The sequence below is a fragment of the Vulpes vulpes genome, chromosome 13, assembly GCF_048418805.1.
Source record: "Vulpes vulpes isolate BD-2025 chromosome 13, VulVul3, whole genome shotgun sequence".
Lineage (NCBI taxonomy): Eukaryota > Metazoa > Chordata > Mammalia > Carnivora > Canidae > Vulpes > Vulpes vulpes.
In genome coordinates this window covers 98616000-98633694 of record NC_132792.1, presented here as the reverse complement: position 1 = coordinate 98633694, position 17695 = coordinate 98616000, and the positions used below count along the sequence as shown (strand labels likewise).

The window sequence follows — 17695 nt, the reverse complement described above, 5'->3', positions numbered from 1 at the left end:
GCATGTAATATATTATATATAATATATAAATACATGGTTTAGCATGTAATATTATTTAATTTTTATGTAAATTATACTATATAATATATCAAAATCATATATTATGTAAAAATGTGATATGGTATACAGTATATAATATGCATTCTATATTATATATGTATAATGTGTTATTTAAGGGAAGAATTGGAACTATGTAGTCTAGAAAACAGAAATCTAGAGTCATATAATTATCCATCTTGAAACTCCCTAGAATTGTTTTCCGAATGAGTTGAGACTCTCCTCTCCCCGTAGATGACTAAGCCAGAAGGAATTTACTATGTTACATTTAGCAACTTCATCTGGCAGAAAGAGGTCCTTCTTGATTATCAGGATGAAAAATCATTGGCTCAAGGAAAACTCAAAGATTTTTCTCTTAGATCTCTTTACTACAAAATAAACGAACATTAGTTCTGGATGATTTAATATCCATGGGATCACTTCCCTCAAAGAGCCCTTTTTCTTTCATCCTAGATTTTAGTTCATTTACTCTTCCAAGCTTCACAGATCAAGGTATCCAACAGTGAGCCATGCATACTCCACCATGGCTCCAGGAGATGCACATAGCATTATCTATTCTGAATATCAATTTTATTTAAAGAGATCTGTCCCAAGTACTGAAAGAATCTAAGCAGAAAATATAATTGTATGTAAACAAAGATTTACACAATTCTAGACAGGAAATATAATTGGTTATTAACATACTGACACATAATGAAGTAGAATGCAAAGAATCCAGGAAAATGTTCTTCCCTTCAGTGGACATATTCCAGTTTTACCTACCAGTCCCCAGCTCCATTTCTCTGATGCAGAAGGAAACAGGCACAAGACTTAGTCTTTTCTGTGGCAAAGTTTGAAGGTAATGCCCTGCTTCCTGATAAGTGACACCAAGCCTGTCACCTCTTCAGTAGCCCAGAAACACAAGAGTGAGATATTCTATTTCATGACCCTTACTCCCAACACCTCATGATTTTCTTTGCTAGAAAGAAAATACTGGAGGCAGTGACATCTTTATATATGTAGGATGTTTTTATTTTTGTTTTATTTTTTCACTTTTGTTTTTTGTTTGTTTTGTATATATTTTTTTATTGAAGTTCAATTTGCCAACTTATAGTATAGCACCCAGTGCTCATCCTGTCAAGTGCCCTCCTCTGTGCCCAGTCACCCCATCCTCCCACCCACCTCGCCTTCCACTACCCCTGTTTGTTTCCCAGAGTTAGGAGTCTTTCATGTTTTGTCACCCTCTCTAATTTTTTGTAGGATGTTTTAAGATATATTTGCATATAATGGTAATACATGAACTTCCTTTCTCTTCTTTTCCAGGATGGGAGCCAGTAAATTACCTGCAGCCAGCATCCAGAATCAGTGAGTCAATTTTACTTACATTTAGTCTCAGGTAACTATAGATAAGCAGAGCAACAACAGGAATACCTGAAAACCCCATAGTGTCACTTTTATTTTTTTATTTTTAAAGATGATACTTTTTTTAAGATTTTATTTATTTATTCATGAGATACAGAGAGAGACAGAGACAGAGACACATGCAGAGAGAGAGAGAAGCAGGCTCCATGCAGGGAGCCCGATGCAGGACTTGATCCTGGGACTCCAGGATCACGCCCTGGGCCAAAGGCAGGTACTAAACTGCTGAGCCACCCAGGAATCCCTCGTGTCACCTTTAAACACCTGTTCTTACAGTAATGTCACCAGAAAGCAAAGCCTGGGTGCCATTGTTGGGGTGTATAGTCTTAAAAGGTGGGGAAGAGAAGCAAGCAAACCATGATCCTTGTCCTCAAGGAATTTACAAAGGAAACCAAAGATTTTGAAAATAGATTTCAGTTATATCCAGCTTAATGAATAATTAATGTTCATCTTATATGAAAAAGCTTACATTTTTCCTGTTTTTATTTTTAAAGCGTTTAACACTTCCCTAGGACATTGGGCTATAATTCTCAGAAATGCCTTCAACTATGAATGTAGTAAAACCTCATTAATTCAGATATTGCTAATACACAATTTTTGAAAATTTGACCTAGAATAAGATGAAATTTACCTTTAAATTGTCTGCAAGGAATGGATTTGATAAGAGAAATAGAGGGAACACCTATAACTTATTTAAAGAGAATAATTGTTTTCATGGCTTTTGCATATACAGTGGTCTTTAGGCAAAAAGATACAGCTATAAAGTCAGGATCCATGTCATTAAGTAGATGTCTCCTTAGACAGACTTTATTGGCAGGTTATAGTATTGAAAGTAATAAAACTGCATTGCTTCCAATAAATTCTGACTTCCATAATTCAGGCTAGCTTCTCCCTTTTCCTCCCTCCCTCGCCAAACTCATTATTCCAATCTAACGAAGTTTACTATTGTGTTATATATGAACATAGAATTTATTAATAGGAGATCAATTCCTATTATGTTACTTTTTAAACTTACAAATATAATTTTTATTTTTTTGGACGCTTATCTGCAACACTGATCACTTGAATGACAGTAGTATATTTACTTTTACAAGAAAGATGATATATAATCCGTCTCCTGCTCCATGACTTCATTTAACAGTCCATTTTTTATATTAAAACCCAATATTTTCACAAAGCAAGCAAGACAAATTCTCAGGATAATAGAGGAGATTTAAAATGAGGGGGGGAAAGCCTGAAAGCAGATCATGTCCCCTTGAGGCATGTTGAAAAATTTGAGTAGTAACTGAATCACTGTTCATCCCTCTGTCCATCCATCCATCCACCCATCCATCCATCCACCCATTTATCCATTCAACAGTCAAGGGCCATACTTATTACTTCAAGATGTGCGGAGATAAATAAAATTTTCTTCTTGTCTTCATTGTGCTGGCACCCATAACCTGAAACAGAGATGGAGACAAATAATTTTCTGGTGTGATAAGTGATTGTGTTTTCTTTGTCAGCAAAGTGCTTTGGAAATACAGATAATATACCACTAAATCTGACTGGAATAATTGGGGAAATATTCATAGCAGTTATAACATTTGAGCTCATTCTTAAAGAATGAATAGAATTTCTGCAGCTAGAGAGAAGGACAACATTTCAAATCAATATAAGCAGAAGTATGGAGGTAGGGAAGCACATGGAGTGCTCAGAAAAACAGAGCAGACATAATGAGTTACAGAAAGTTGAGGGGTGGGGGAATAGTATATAGAATATAATACAGGTACACTGCTTAGAAAATGTGCCCTATTTGGTGATTAGAAACAGCAGTGGAGATGAAAGATTTGAGACTTGAAAGGTGAAGAAATGAAAAAAGGTAAGGCCATTCATGGACAATTGCGAGAAGTTTTGTTTTTTTATATTTTTAATTTTTTTTAATTTTTTGATTTTTTAAATTTTTTTATTGGAGTTCAACTTGCCAACATATAGCATATCACCCAGCACTCATCCCGTCAAGTGCTCCCCTCAGTGCCCGTCACCCAGTCACCCAGGGCCCCCGCCCACCCCCCCCTTCCACCACCCCTTGTTCGCTTCCCAGAGTTAGGAGTCTCTCATGTTCTATCTCCCTCACTGATATTTCCCACTCATTTTCTCTCCTTTCCTCTTTATTCCCTTTCACTATTTTTTATATTCCCCAAATGAATGAGACCATATAATGTTTGTCCTTCTCCCATTGACTTATTTCACTCAGCATAATACCCTCCAGTTCCATCCACCTCAAAGCAAATGGTGGGTATTTGTCATTTCTAATGGCTGAGTAATGTTCCATTGTATACATATACCACAGCTTCTTTATCCATTTGTTTTTCGATGGACACCGAGGCTCCTTCCACAGTTTGGCTATTATGGACATTGCTGCTATAAACATTGGGGTGCAGGTATCCTGCCATTTCACTGCATCTGTATCTTTGGGGTAAATCCCCAGCAGTGCAATTGCTGGGTCGTAGGGCAGGTCTATTTTTAACTCTTTGAGGAACCTCCACACAGTTTTCCAGAGTGTCTGCACCAGTTCACATTCCCACCAATAGTGCAAGAGGGTTCCCCTTTCTCCACATCCTGCGAGAAGTTTTAAGACTATAGAATAGAATCAACCTCTCCCTGAGATAGAAGAGGGGTAAAAAGAAAATAAATTTGAAGGTGAATGTAAAGAAATTTGAGTAAGTTTATGTGTGGGAGCTTCAATTTTCTTTCTACACGGTTAGATAAGCATGGGCTGTAGAATAAATAGGAGGACACAAGTTTGCATCCTAGCTCAACTGCCATGAATAACATAACATGGGCAGGTCACATAACCTATCTACATTTCAGTGTTATCTTCTGTAAAACAGAGGCAATAATGACATTTAATTCATAGGTTGGGGGACTATATAATGCACATGAAAGCATGTTCTATAATCTAAAGCGACTCTATATTGAAAAACAGCCAGATGTAGTTGCCAGAACACATGCTGAGTCACCTCACCTAGCTCTTGTCTGTAAAGTGGGGATAACAATATGGAGCTCTTAGGGGTTACCAAGATTATTAAAGATAAGATTTATACAACATATGCACACAAAGGTGCTCTGCCAATGGGAGCTGCTAGATGGTTATCATCTGTGAGGAGTCTCCTGGGAAAGAAAAGAAAAGCGCAATGGGAAATGAAAACAAGAAGGGGCCATGTAAAGACATTTTTAAGCAGAATTACAAGTCCATTCTGAAAACGTGACTTTGCATGTATAGTTACACCTATGAGCTCCAGGGCAGCCAAAATACATGGCTTGATGGGCTGGAGTTGGGGAAGGTCAAAGCAGGGACTATGCTATTGAGGGAACAGTTGGAAATGTTGGTCAGTGGAGATCCGAGAAGCTTGCAGGCCTGCTGCTTCTGCGACACCTGTACTCCAGCCTCAACACTGAGTCAGCAGAACACTGTCTTTTCTTTCTTTCTTTCTTTCTTTCTTTTTTTTTAAACACTGTCTTTTCTATTCAGTGTCAGCTGCCTGTGATTCTAAGGCTCTTATCATTACCAAGTAACGAGTGAGATGCCTAACTACCCCAAAGTCAAATACTCTCCCTTCATCTAAGCTCCAGTACTACTCAGAGAACCCTTGATTCTCAGTCTTCTCCAGCCTATGCCCAGCTTGAGTTTTAGTTCTTCCCTAGATATAAGGCAGTGAAAAAGTTTTCCACCTCCTCTGGAATACACTAGCACTAGAGTTTGAACCAAGTAAAAAGGAGCCAGACTGCGTGCCCATACTCCCTCATGCCATTGGCACCCAGAGACCTCAGTACAGAATTCACTGGTTACGACAGGCAGGGCCACACTTTCTCTCCCACACGTGGAAGTGGGTTATCTCACTGGCCACTAAGATAATGGCCAGTGTCCTCCTGAAATGTTTAGTGAACCTTGGGGACTCCAGCAGAAAGCTGCCAAAATCTATCATGATAGCTACTAAACTTACCTCAGAGGGAGATTTGAATTGCTAGAGCGTGTCCTCAATTTGCCAAATGGCAGTAATAAAGAAAATATAGGCGATATTGTGCACATTATTGACTCCTATTTTAATTAATGTAAGACACATTCCTCATTTGGGAGCCTGGTTGATTCATTCACTCGGTAATTATTCATTAAGGATATATTAAATTCAAGGTACCACTATCCAAGATCTTTAAAGATAATGAACACAGGCATCTTCCATGGGTAACATTTGAAACATAAGGAAACCCTGTCAAATTCAGACAAAATTCTAGATCTCTGTCAGGGTACAACTACAGAGACTCATTAGGGGTTGGGAAACTCCAGAGCTTTTTCTTCTCTCTCCTCAAGCTTAGATCCCCAAAGTCCACTCTGCTGTGAATACCACCAACAGGGATCATCACAGAAAATTCACTTCTAAGCACCCTGCTTTCTATATGAGGCAGCTGGGGTAAACTGTGAATATGTAGATTGTTCCAGAACATATGACATCATCTCTCCCCACATGCCCTACAGACCAGGAGCCATGCCAAAGTGCAGCCCATCTCTGCCTTCTCCAGAGTAAGGAGCACCGTGAGAGGCTGATACTGACTGAGCATCAGACTGGCTCTTCTCCCACCATGCCACACACCTCCCTCAGCCCTCTCTTGAATGTGCTCTAATTGCCGGGTGCTGTCTACAACCCATCCTTTTCATTCCTACGTAGTTTGTATGCAGTCTTCATTCTAGATCTGCTAGAGGAAGCGATTCACCTCTCATTAAAAACAGACACCGATATTTCACTGCATTTCATTTCTTTAGCCCTGGGTACACCTTTCTTCTGTCTCCTTTTGTAATCAGCGTATCTCTCATTTCTGAGTTCTTTATGTATTTTCCTCTTTACACCTCCTCTCTACCCTTTAATATATCTCAGAGTTGAGTGAACCTTGGATGAAATTTTTTTGGCTTGCTTGCCCCTTAGTTGGAAGAACACAGCCTCATGTCAGTTTTGTGGCAAACTCAAAATGAGATGTGTGCAGCAGCATTTCATTTACATATTTTTCTCATTGTTCTTTAAAAATCCTTTGCTGCGGAGTGAAATGATGTTCACCGTGGGACAATCCCATGAATCCCTGCAAGCGAAAATGTGGTCCAGATTATAACATCACAGACTTGGGGACCTTGGTAAAACGTTCACGGCAGAGTCTAAAACTTGAATCCTTTTACTCAGGATCCTCTACTTCCCTTAGCCTCCATTTATAGATACTGGGGGAAAATGCTTTCCTTCTATTTCAGGAGGGGAAGTAATTCAAAATCATTTCTTAGGGTCATTGAACTGAGAAATGTTCCTTGGATTTTCATGAAGAAAATCTTCATGCAGGGTTTATGTCCCAGCGAAAGGGTACACACATTCGAGGGTATTACCTTTTCACATATTGACAGCAGACTGTCTCCTGGAGAAGAGGGGCAACCTGTGTGGAAAAGCTGAGGTGGTGTGGGATTTTAGAGAAGAGGTGCTCCGGGTCACCACTGAGGTACCCCTCGAGAGTCAATCCCCATGAACGGTGCTCACTCCTAGACCTTTGTCATTTTGTAGGTGCCTTCTCCTTGGCGCAGTTTCTGGAAGGGACTATTGCTTATATGTACCCAGTGTCCTTGTGCTTGTTCCCCTCCAAAGGAGGAAGCACATCTCATATTCATGAGCACTCCAGATTGCAGAGGGGTGGCTTCTGTACAAGAGGGAACCCCAGCCCCACACCTGGGTGTGGCTCAGGGCATTTTCTAGGGCACACAGAATCCTTAGCTTCACCAAGGGATGAAGAGAACTGAGAAGAGGTGCTATGCTGTTAGAATCAAGGTTGCTGTTATTATTAAGGTTGGAGCATAAAGAGGGCAGTTACCTGTATTGTCAGTGCCCCTAGCCAGCAGCCCTGCACTTGTGTATGCCTGGGGACATGCTTCCCATTATCAGCTAGAACATTCCTTTCTGTAAACCCAGGATTACAGAAGCTGGTTGGAAGGGATAGTTAGAGACTTTTCTGCAGCCTTCCTGAGCTTATGTGAGAATTAAGCCTCACAAATCTTATAAGAATTGATGAACATGGTGATATTTTTAAAATGCAGCATAAACCTCCAGATTCATGGCCTAACCATCACAACTGAAAAGCCCTTATGCATCAGGATTAAAAAAAAAAAAGTACACTTTGCCAGCCTTACCTACTCTCAGCCTCCAGTATTCAAAGAGCTTGCAAATTCTGCACAAACTGACGCGATCATTCCCACATCTCTAAAAATAAACGATGGAGTGGTTGGGGTCTTTTTTTTTGTGGGAGAAAGGATGTACATTATTATTCTTGCATGGAAATAATTAACAAAGAAAAAGTGGCATCCCACAGTTAATTTAGCCATTCTTTTAAATATTTTCCTGATACCTGAATTACATGAACATAATATTTTAATAAGCTGATCCGCGAGTGTTTTTTCCCCTTCTCATTGAGGTGCAAAGTAATCTAGAGGGTCAAGGTTTCCAATCTTTTTCTCTTGCATTAAAATGATCTGTCATTTCCATTGTGGCTACACCCAAAAGTCAATTTTTGGTCTGGTTAAAGTGCCCTGTAGAATAATTCAGTGGTTACGAAAATTAGATTCTTCTCAAAGTGTAACTACTCCACTTGCTGGTGTACTGTAGCAATGACATTCATCTTCGAAATGATCCTGATTCAGAGCAGGGGTTTTCAGCATTTTCTTTTCCTTTGAGTCATTTTTTATCTTTACCTTTTTGAATTTTATAATAAATGGAGGCTTAATTTCATGAAACTGGGTAAATTAATATTGCCATCATACATTGTAAACCAGGTACATTAAATTCAATAGAACAAGAATTTTAAAAATATTTTTCATGGCTATAAAATAGAGAAATATTCTCAATGATATTAAATGTTAAAATTTTGCTTAATAATAGAATCCCTTACTATTTTGAATTGAGGTAAAATTTAAGTACAAAAAAAAGCACAAATCTTAAACTTGCAATCCGGCGAGTTTTGACAATTGTATACACCCTGTATAATGGACAAAATAAGATATTAAATCTCATACACTAAATATTTACCTTGCAGCCCTTTCCAATCCATGACCCCACCACCTCACCTCCCTCCCACCCCTTCATCTCCTGCATACTCTCCAACCAACCACTTTCTCATTTCTATTACAATAGGTTAGTTGGACCTATTCTTGGACTATATCTGAAAGGAATCATACAAGAGATATTTTGTAAATGCTCTGTTCACTTACCCTAACATTTCTGAAATTGTTACGTGTATCAGTAGCTTTGCTTTTTTTTGTTTGTTTGTTTGTTTGTTAATATTCCATTGGATGACTGAACTACAAATTATTTGTCCGTTATCCTCTTTTTGACATTTGTGTTGCTTCTAGTTGGGGACTATTATGAGTAAGATTGCTCTGAAAATTCCAGTATAAGTCTATTTGTGAATATTTGTTCTCATTCCCATTGGATAAAGACCAAGAAGTAGAACTGCTAGATCATAAGGTAAATGTTTAATTTTGTAAGTAACTGTCTAGCACTTCACCAGCAATGTTGAAAGTTTTAGCTGCTCCTTATCCTCATCAACAGCAGGCTGGAAGTGATATCTCTAATGGCTTTAATTTACATATGGTTGATGGCTAATGAACTTGGTCATCTTTTTATGTACTTTGTCCATTTGTATCTTTTTTGGTGAGGCTGTCCAAATTTTTCCGGTTTTGCCAAGTCACTTGTCTATTGTTGATGGTAGCTTTTCATATAGTCTGGATATAAGGGGACACCTGGGTGGCTCAGTGGTTGAGCATCTGCCTTTGGCTCAGGTCATGATCCTGGGGTCCTGGGAATGAGTTTTGCATAGGCTTCCTGCAGGGAGCCTGCTTCTCCCTCTGCCCATGTCTCTGCCTCTCTCTGTGTGTCTCTAATAAATAAATAAATAAATAAATAAATAAATAAATAAAATCTTTTTAAAAAATAGTCTGGGATGCAGAAAGGGAGGAGAGTGGAGGGGATGTGGTAACTGGGTGACGGGCACTAAGAAGGGCACTTGATGGGATGAGCAGTGAGTGTTAACAGTATATGTTGGCAAATTGAATTTAAATTTTAAAAACTTGGGAAAAAATAGTCTGAATATAAGTTCTTTGTCAGTTACATGTTTTGTTAAGCATTTGCCCAGTTTGTGAGTCACCTGTCATTTTACTTAAAATGCCTTTTGGGGGCACATGGCTGGCTCACAGTAGAGCATGCAACTCTTGATCTCAGGATTCTAAGTTTGAGTCCCACATTGGGTGTAGGCAGTACTTTAAAAAAAAACAAAATCTTAAAAAAAGTGCCTTTTGATGAGCTTAAATTTTGAAATTTGATAAACAACTATAAATTACTTTTTTCATTTGTGATTAATGCTTTGTACTGTCCTGAGAAACCTCTGCTTCCCGCCCCCCCTCCGAAGTTGTGAAGATATTCTGCTGTTACTCAAAAAAGTGGTGATAGCTACTTTTTAAATTGGGAATAATAATGACAGTTTGCAGGAAGATAAGGAAGCATGTTTATAATGACCGAAACACAGGGCTGTCTCTGCAGTTTTATAAATCTGTGGTTACTTGTTAATTTGCAAGTGTCTCCTTGATTTATCTTCTTTTTTCTGAGAAATAGAAAGTAAATTTGGGTGTTTTGTGAATTGTCAAGTTTGAAGTACTAGGAAAGAAAGCTCAATGTGAAGTTTGAATGTCCTATGTATGATAATGACTTTAGATAATGATCTTTATAGTACAAGTGATTTTATAGCATTATTCACTGTCCTTGAGCAATGACTTCAATTCCAGGGAGCCAGACCATGCTATTTCTATTTTTCAGCCTCATCTTTGCAGCAAGAGGATGAGAGAAAATTACCAGACTTTCCTAATAATACCATTTGCTACAAACATTGATTTAAATATACAAAAATTTTAATATTTTAAATATATATGAAATATATGTAGAAAATTCTCATCACCTTTACCAAGGTGATGCTGTCACATCACCTCGAGCTAAGAAAAGCTCTGATAAAATTTTATTCCTTTGACTAATATTTATTGCCATACTGTGTGCTAGGCACTGAGTATGCTGTGGTGAACAAACAGACCAGCTACCAACCTCTAGAGGCTCACTGTCTAGATGAGAAGAGTTAGTCAAGTAGACAAAGGTTAGATTTTGCTAGATACTCTGCAGGATATTACAGGACACTGTGAAAGACAGTGACACAACAACCTCTTTTCGGGATTCCTGCTGAGGCAGGTGACACGTGATCAGAGACTTGGATTGAGAGGGAACCAGCGATATAATGGGAGGGGGGGCAGTCTGTGCAGAAGCAGGACAGGTGAAAGCCTTAAACAGGTAAGAGCCAGTGTGATTCAGATGAGGATGGTAGGAATTAGTGAGCAGAAAGGACAGATGAAGAAAGATGAGATAGGAGAGAGAGGTAGCAGCAAGGTCATTGAAGGGCTTCATTGACCATGGTCAAGGGTTAAGGTGATGAAGACTATCCTACCTTTCAGGACCTTGTAAGCAAAATCTGCACTTCTTTTTTTAAAAATATTTTATTTATTTATTTATTTATTTATTTATTTATTTGACACAGAGAAAGAGCATAAGCAAGGGGAGCAGCAGACAGAGGGAGAGGGAGAAGCAGACTCCCCACAGAGCCGGGAGCCTGATGCAGGGCTCCATACCAAGACCCAGAGATCATGACCTGAACTGAAGGCAGATGTTCAACTGAATGAGCCTCCGAGACACCCCCCAAACCCACATTTCTCACAAAATATGTGCAAGGAGTTTATAGCTAAAATAAGGGATATTAATTAATATTTTGTTTTAGAGTCCCTGAAAAGTAACTCATGTTTATTTATAAGTGATGACTGATAGCACATGGCCCGGGATGATTGGAGTCACTCAGTGGTGTTCATTGAATGGAATTCTCAAGATAAGAGCTCCATGGAAGTGTGAAGCAGAGAAGGGGTTATGAACCAGGTGGATCTGGATTTAGAACTCACCTAAGGGACGTATGGAGCCAGGATAAACATTCTGAAGAAGTAGAAAGAAGACTAGGAGTCAGATGATTAGTTGGAGGCAAAATCTTGAAATAATATCCAGGATTTAGTATAAGACTATGTGAGGGACAGCATGTACAACATGTACACCAACCATTTATTGATTATTCTAACACTGGTAATGTGGACTGAATGCAGAGAAGCCAGAAACAGGAAATTCCACTAAAAAGAGTTTGAAAGAGTTTGTGTGATTTATGTGGAGTGGTAGAGAACAGAAAGAGATGAAAGCAAGAGTAGTTGTGCAGAAACCTCTATCAGTTGATCAGGTTCACTGACCTGATTTGCTGACAACTATCAATTTTCAAGACTGGCCAAGTCTATTTAGGTATAGGAACCTCTACATAACTCTCTGTGACTCAAAGTTATTTCTTGCCATTAGGAAGTATGGACAAAATATGCTAGTGTGTATCCTTTCCCACAGTCCTCAGGAGAGGCAGAAGTATGGCTGGAAACTGCTAACACAGCTCTGGGAAGGCAGATGAATGAGCTGGGCGCAGGATCAAAGTCAGAATCCTCTTCCTGCCTTTGAGCCCCCATCACAGTCCAGGCAGCATTAGCCCTTCCTTCTCTCAGATAAGCAATCTTCTGGCCCTCCCCCAAAGGTGCATTAATGCCTGCATAGACATACACACAACTCCCTCTCTGCTGATCATCTGATCATGGGAAAATAAAAACTACATTCCCCGACACTGAAGAGACTGGAACCCTTTGAAAGAAAGGTATCAGAATAACTAAAAATGAATAAAATAAAAATAAAATAAAATAAAATAAATAAAATAACTTACAGAAGAACCAGAATGCAATGGTTTCAAAAATGTTTTATCAGGAAAGTCAAGGAATTTCAGGATCTTTTTGTTGTTTTGTTGAGTCTTAGGATCTAGTTGGATGTTTGCAAATGACAATCAATAGCACCTAGTTTGGGAGAAGCTCACATGGAAATATTCAAGAACAATAAACTTCATCAGTAGGAAACAAATAACTGGATGTAGAGATAAGCAATTAAGGAATGAAGAACAGAGTTCTTGATGACATGCACAGTGAGGATTGATAAAGAAAGCTTTTTTTAATGGAAAGGAGGGAGAGACTCTAAATGATGAAAACCAGAAAAGCAAGAAAGAAGAGGATCACAGAAACAAAGATCAAGAGAGTATGTACAATGTGCTGTTAACAATATTGACTATAATTGATAAATCTAAGATACTTCAAACAGGAAAAGGTTACCCCAGTCTTTATACCATGACTGCAGAAAATATTTTTCAATTGATCATTGTTCAGTTTAATTTTTTTTTTCAGGAAATGGACTATATTTCCTACATAAATCCTGTAGTTCTTGGGGGTGCATGGGTGGCGCAGTCAGTTGAGCATCCAACTCTTGGTTTTAGATCATAATCTCATGGGCCCTGGGACAAAGCCCACTTTCTGGCCCTGTTCTGTGGTGGAGTCTCCTTGAGTTTCTTTATCTCTCCCCCTTTTCTCCTCCCCACTGTGCACTCTCTCTCTCTCTCTCTCTCTCTCTCTCAAATAAAATAAATATAAATAAATAAATCCTCTAGCTCTTGATTCACTGCTTTTGAAATCTAGAAGTTAATCTATAGATAAGCTTGGTTGTTTTATAATGGAGTAGTTTGAGGGCTCTTTTACAATACTAAATGCAGTTTTTGTTGAATTGGTTGCAAAAACACTAGTTTTAACAGATCTGTGATTCTTTAGGTTTTCCATTCATTGTATTAGATATTTTTTCATACCTCCTAAGGCTAAATTTGGCTAGTTGATATCACTGTGGAATTGGAACATGGGAACATAGAACTAATTTCCTCATTTGACTTTTAAATTAGTTTTTGTGTGCGTTAACTAAAATTGAAATGTTTCGATTATGAATAATGCCACGATGAACTGGTACACTCCATTGACTTTAATGAAGTGCACATGTTCTTGCAGGCTTGTGAATGATGGCATGGTAGCACAATTCTTGAATCTCACTATTTAATATTGGCTGAACTCACATATTGTATTTATGATACTACTTACCACAAACATACTTTTTTAATTCTATGAACGCAGATCAACTTAAAATTTTTGTTTCATCAACTCTTCCAAGGGACTGACATTACCAGGGGTATGCCTAACCTATTTTACATAAAAGCAAGAGTTGACAACCAATTTATTAAATTCAAATTAGCTGACATTTACTACATGACTATTATTTGAAAGGCACTGTGCCAGGAGATTAATTTTCAAAGAATAAACAAATCATCTAGGTAATTAAAGCTTCAAAATGAAATTTTTAATCTTCAGTGCCAGTAACTATAATAAAATGTATATAATAAGTAGAACACTAAACAACGCTTGCTGTTAATATATACAAAAGAGAGGAGCAACCAGGGAAATTCTGAATAATGATATTAATATAATGATATTAATTGTAAAGTACCTTGAGTAAAACTCTTTGCTAATATTTTTTAAAACAGAGCCTTTTCTTGAATTTAATCTTGAGTGGTTGTTAGAAGAGTGAAATATGCTCAAATTCTTATAAATGTATTTAAATTTCATCCACAACTTCAAGCTAAAGCTATGTTTTTTTTTATTTGATTATTTTAATTCCAGTAGTTAACATTCAATGTCATATTAGTTTCAGGAATACAATATAGTGATTCAACAATTCCGTACATCACTCCATGCTCATGACAAGTGAACTCCTTAATCCCCACTACCTATTTCCCCCATCCCCCTCTCTCCTCCTCTTAGTAACCATCAGTTTGCTCTCTACAGCTGAGTCTCTTTCTTAGCTTGTCTCTCTCTTTTTCCTTTGCTCATTTTTGTTTGTTTCATAAATTCCACATATGAGTGAAGCCATATGGTGTTTGTCTCTCCCTCACTGACTTATTTTGCTTAGCATAATACTCTCTAGCTCTATCCATGTCTTTGCAAATGACAGGATTTTATTCTTCTTTATAGCTGAATAATATTCCATTTTATACACAACACACACACACACACACACCCCACATCTTCTTTGTCCATTCATCATCTGTCAGTGGACACATTAGGCTGCTTGGACACTTTGGCTATTGTAACTAATGCTGCAATAATCATTGAGGTGCATGTATCCCTTTGAATTAGTGTTTCTGTATTTTGGGGATAAGTACCCAGTAGTGCAAATCCTGGGTCGTAGGGTAGTTCTACTTTTAACTTTTTGAGGAACCTCCGTACTGTTTTCTACATTGGGTTGCAGCAGTTTTCCTTCCCACCAACAGTGCAAGTGGATTCCTTTTTTCTCCACACACTTGCCAATGCCTGTTTCTTGTGTTTTAAATATCAGCCATTCTGACAGGTGGTGATATTTCATGTAGTTTTGATTTGCATTTCTCTGATGATGAGTGAGTGATGTTGAGCATCTTTTTGCATGTTTTTTGGCATCTGATATCTTCTTTGGAAAAATGTCTGTTTGTGTCCTTTGCCCATTTTTAATTGGATTATTTGTTTTTGGGGGTGTTGAGTTGTAATTGTTCTTTATAAATTTTGGATCTTAACCCTTTATCAGATATGTCATTTGCAAATATCTTCTCCCATTTAGTAGATTGCCTTTGAGTTTTGATTAGTTTCCCTCTCTGTGCAGAAGTTTTTTATTTTGATGTAGTCCCAATAATTTATTTTTGCTTTTATTTCCCTTGCCTCAGGAGATGTATCTAGAAAAATGTAGCTACAGCCAGTGTCAGAGACATAACTGCTTGTGCTCTTTTCTAGGATTTTTATGGTTTCAGGTCTCATATGTAGGTCTTTAATCAATTTTGAGTCTATATTTGTGTTTGGTGTAAGAAAGTGCTCCAGTTTTATTCTTTTTCATGTAGCCGACCAGTTTTTCCAGCACCATTTCATGGAGAAACTATCTTTTTCCCATTGGATATTCTTTCCTTTTTTGTCAAAGATTAATTGACCATATAGTTGTAGGTTTATTTCGAGTTTTCTATTCTGTTCCATTGACCAATGCGTCTGTTTTCCACCAATACCATACTGTTTTGATGACTACAGCTTTGTACTATAACTTGAAGCCTGGAATTGTCATACCTCCAGCTTTGTTTTTCTTTTTCAAAATTGCCATGGCTATTCTGGGTCTTTCGTGGCTCCCTATAAATTTAAGGATTGTTCATTTTACTTCTTTGAAAAATTCTGTTGGTGTTTTGATAAGAATTGCATTAAATGTGTAGATTTCTTTGGGTAGTATAAATGTGAATTGCTTTGGGTAGTTTAAACATTTTAACAACACTTGTCCTCCGAACCCATGAACATGGAATATCCTTCCATTTCTTTGTATCTTCTTCAATTTGTTTCATCAGTATTTCGTATTTATCAGAGTACATGTCTTTAACCTCTTTGATTAGGTTTATTTCTAGGGATCTTATTATTTTGATGTAATTGTAAATGGGATTGTTTTCTCTTTCTGCTACTTCATTATCAGGGTATAGAAATTCAACAGATTTCTGCACATTGATTTTTTGTATCCTGTGACTTTACTGAATTCATTTATCTGTTCAAGTAGTTTTTTGGTGGAGTCTTTCAGGTTTTCTATATATAGGATCATATTATCTGCAAACCGTGAGTTTTATTTCTTTCTTACCAATTTGGATGCCTTTTATTTATTTTTGTCGTCCGATTGCTGTGGCTAGGACTTTGAGTACTATATTGAATAAAGTGGTGAGACTGGACATCACTGCGTTGTTCCTGGCCTTAAGGTGAAAGTTCTATTTTTCCCTATTGAATATGATATTAGCTGTGGGTTTTATGGCCTTTATTATGTTGAGGTATATTCCCTCTCAACATACTTTGTTGAGGGCTTTTATCATGAATGAATATTGTGCTTCATCCAGTACTTTTTCTGTATCTATTGAAATGATCATACGGTTTTTATCCTTTCTCTTGTTGATGTGATATATCACATTGATTAATTTGTGAATATGGAACCACCCTGTATCCTGGGAATAAACCCCACTTGATTGTGATGAATGATTTTTTTAATGTATGGTTTGATTTGGTTTGCCAGTATTTTGCTGAGGACTTTTGCATCTATGTTGTTTAGAGATCTGGGCCTGTATTTCCTTTTTGTTTGTATGGTGCCTTTATCTGGCTTTGGTATCAGAGTAGTATTAGCCTCATACAATGAATTTGGAAAGTTTCCTTCTTCTTCTACTGTTTGGAATAGTTTGAGAAGAATAGGTATTAACTCTTCTTTAAATGTTTGGTAGAATTTACTGGTGAAGCTGTCTGGTCCTGAACTTTTGTTTGTTGGGAGTTTTTTAATTACTGATTCAGTCTCCTTCGTGGTAATCAGTCTGTTCAAATTTTCTATTTCTTACTGTTTTGGTGTTGGTAGGTTATATTTTTCTAGTTTATCCATTTCAACCAGATTGTCCAATTTGTTGGCATATAGTTTTTCATAATATTCTCTTAAAATTGTTTGTAATTCTGTGGTGTTGGTTAGTTCCCCTCTTTCATTTCTGATTTTGTTTATTTGAATCCTTTCTTTCTTTCTCTTTTTTTTTTTTTTTTGATAAGTCTGGCTAGAGTTTATCAATTTTGTTAATCTTTTCAAAGTCTCAACTCCTGCTTTCATTGATCTATTCTGCTGTTTTTTTAGTTTCTATATCATTTATTTCTGCTCTTATCTTTATTATTTACTTTCTTCTGCTGGTTTTGGGTTTCATTTGTTTTTCTTTTTCTAGCTCCTTTAGGTGTTAGATTACGTTGTTTATTTGAGATTTTTTTTCTTGCTTCTTGAGGCTACCTACAGAGGTAGGCCTGTATTGCTATAAATTTCCCAGAGCTGCTTTTGCTGCATCTCAAAGGTTACAAACCATTGTGTTTTCAGTTTCCATGTACGTTTGGATTTCTTTGATTTCTTGGTTGACCCATTCATTGTTTAGTAGCATGTTATTTAACCTCCGTGTATTTATCATCTTTTAGAATTTTTCTTTCTTTTTTTAAAGATTTTATTTATTTATTCATGAGAGAGACACAGAGAGAGGCAAAGACACAGGCAGGAGAAAACAGGCTCCCTGTGGGGAGCCCAACGGGGGACTGAGCCAAAGGCAGACACTTAACCACTGAGCCCCCCAGGTGCCCCTCTAGACTTTTCTTGTGGTT

At 37.5% G+C, this 17695-nt stretch overlaps 1 protein-coding gene across 2 annotated transcripts in view; it reads left to right on the top strand.

Moving 5' to 3' along the window:
• CHST9 (carbohydrate sulfotransferase 9) overlaps positions 1 to 17695 on the top strand; it is a 236207-nt gene that overhangs the window by 130513 nt on the left and 87999 nt on the right. For both annotated transcript variants that reach the window (XM_072732106.1, XM_072732105.1), the window contains one exon: positions 1360 to 1401. In XM_072732106.1, coding sequence (XP_072588207.1) covers positions 1360 to 1401 — 42 coding nt within the window. The remainder of the gene's footprint in view (positions 1 to 1359; positions 1402 to 17695) is intronic.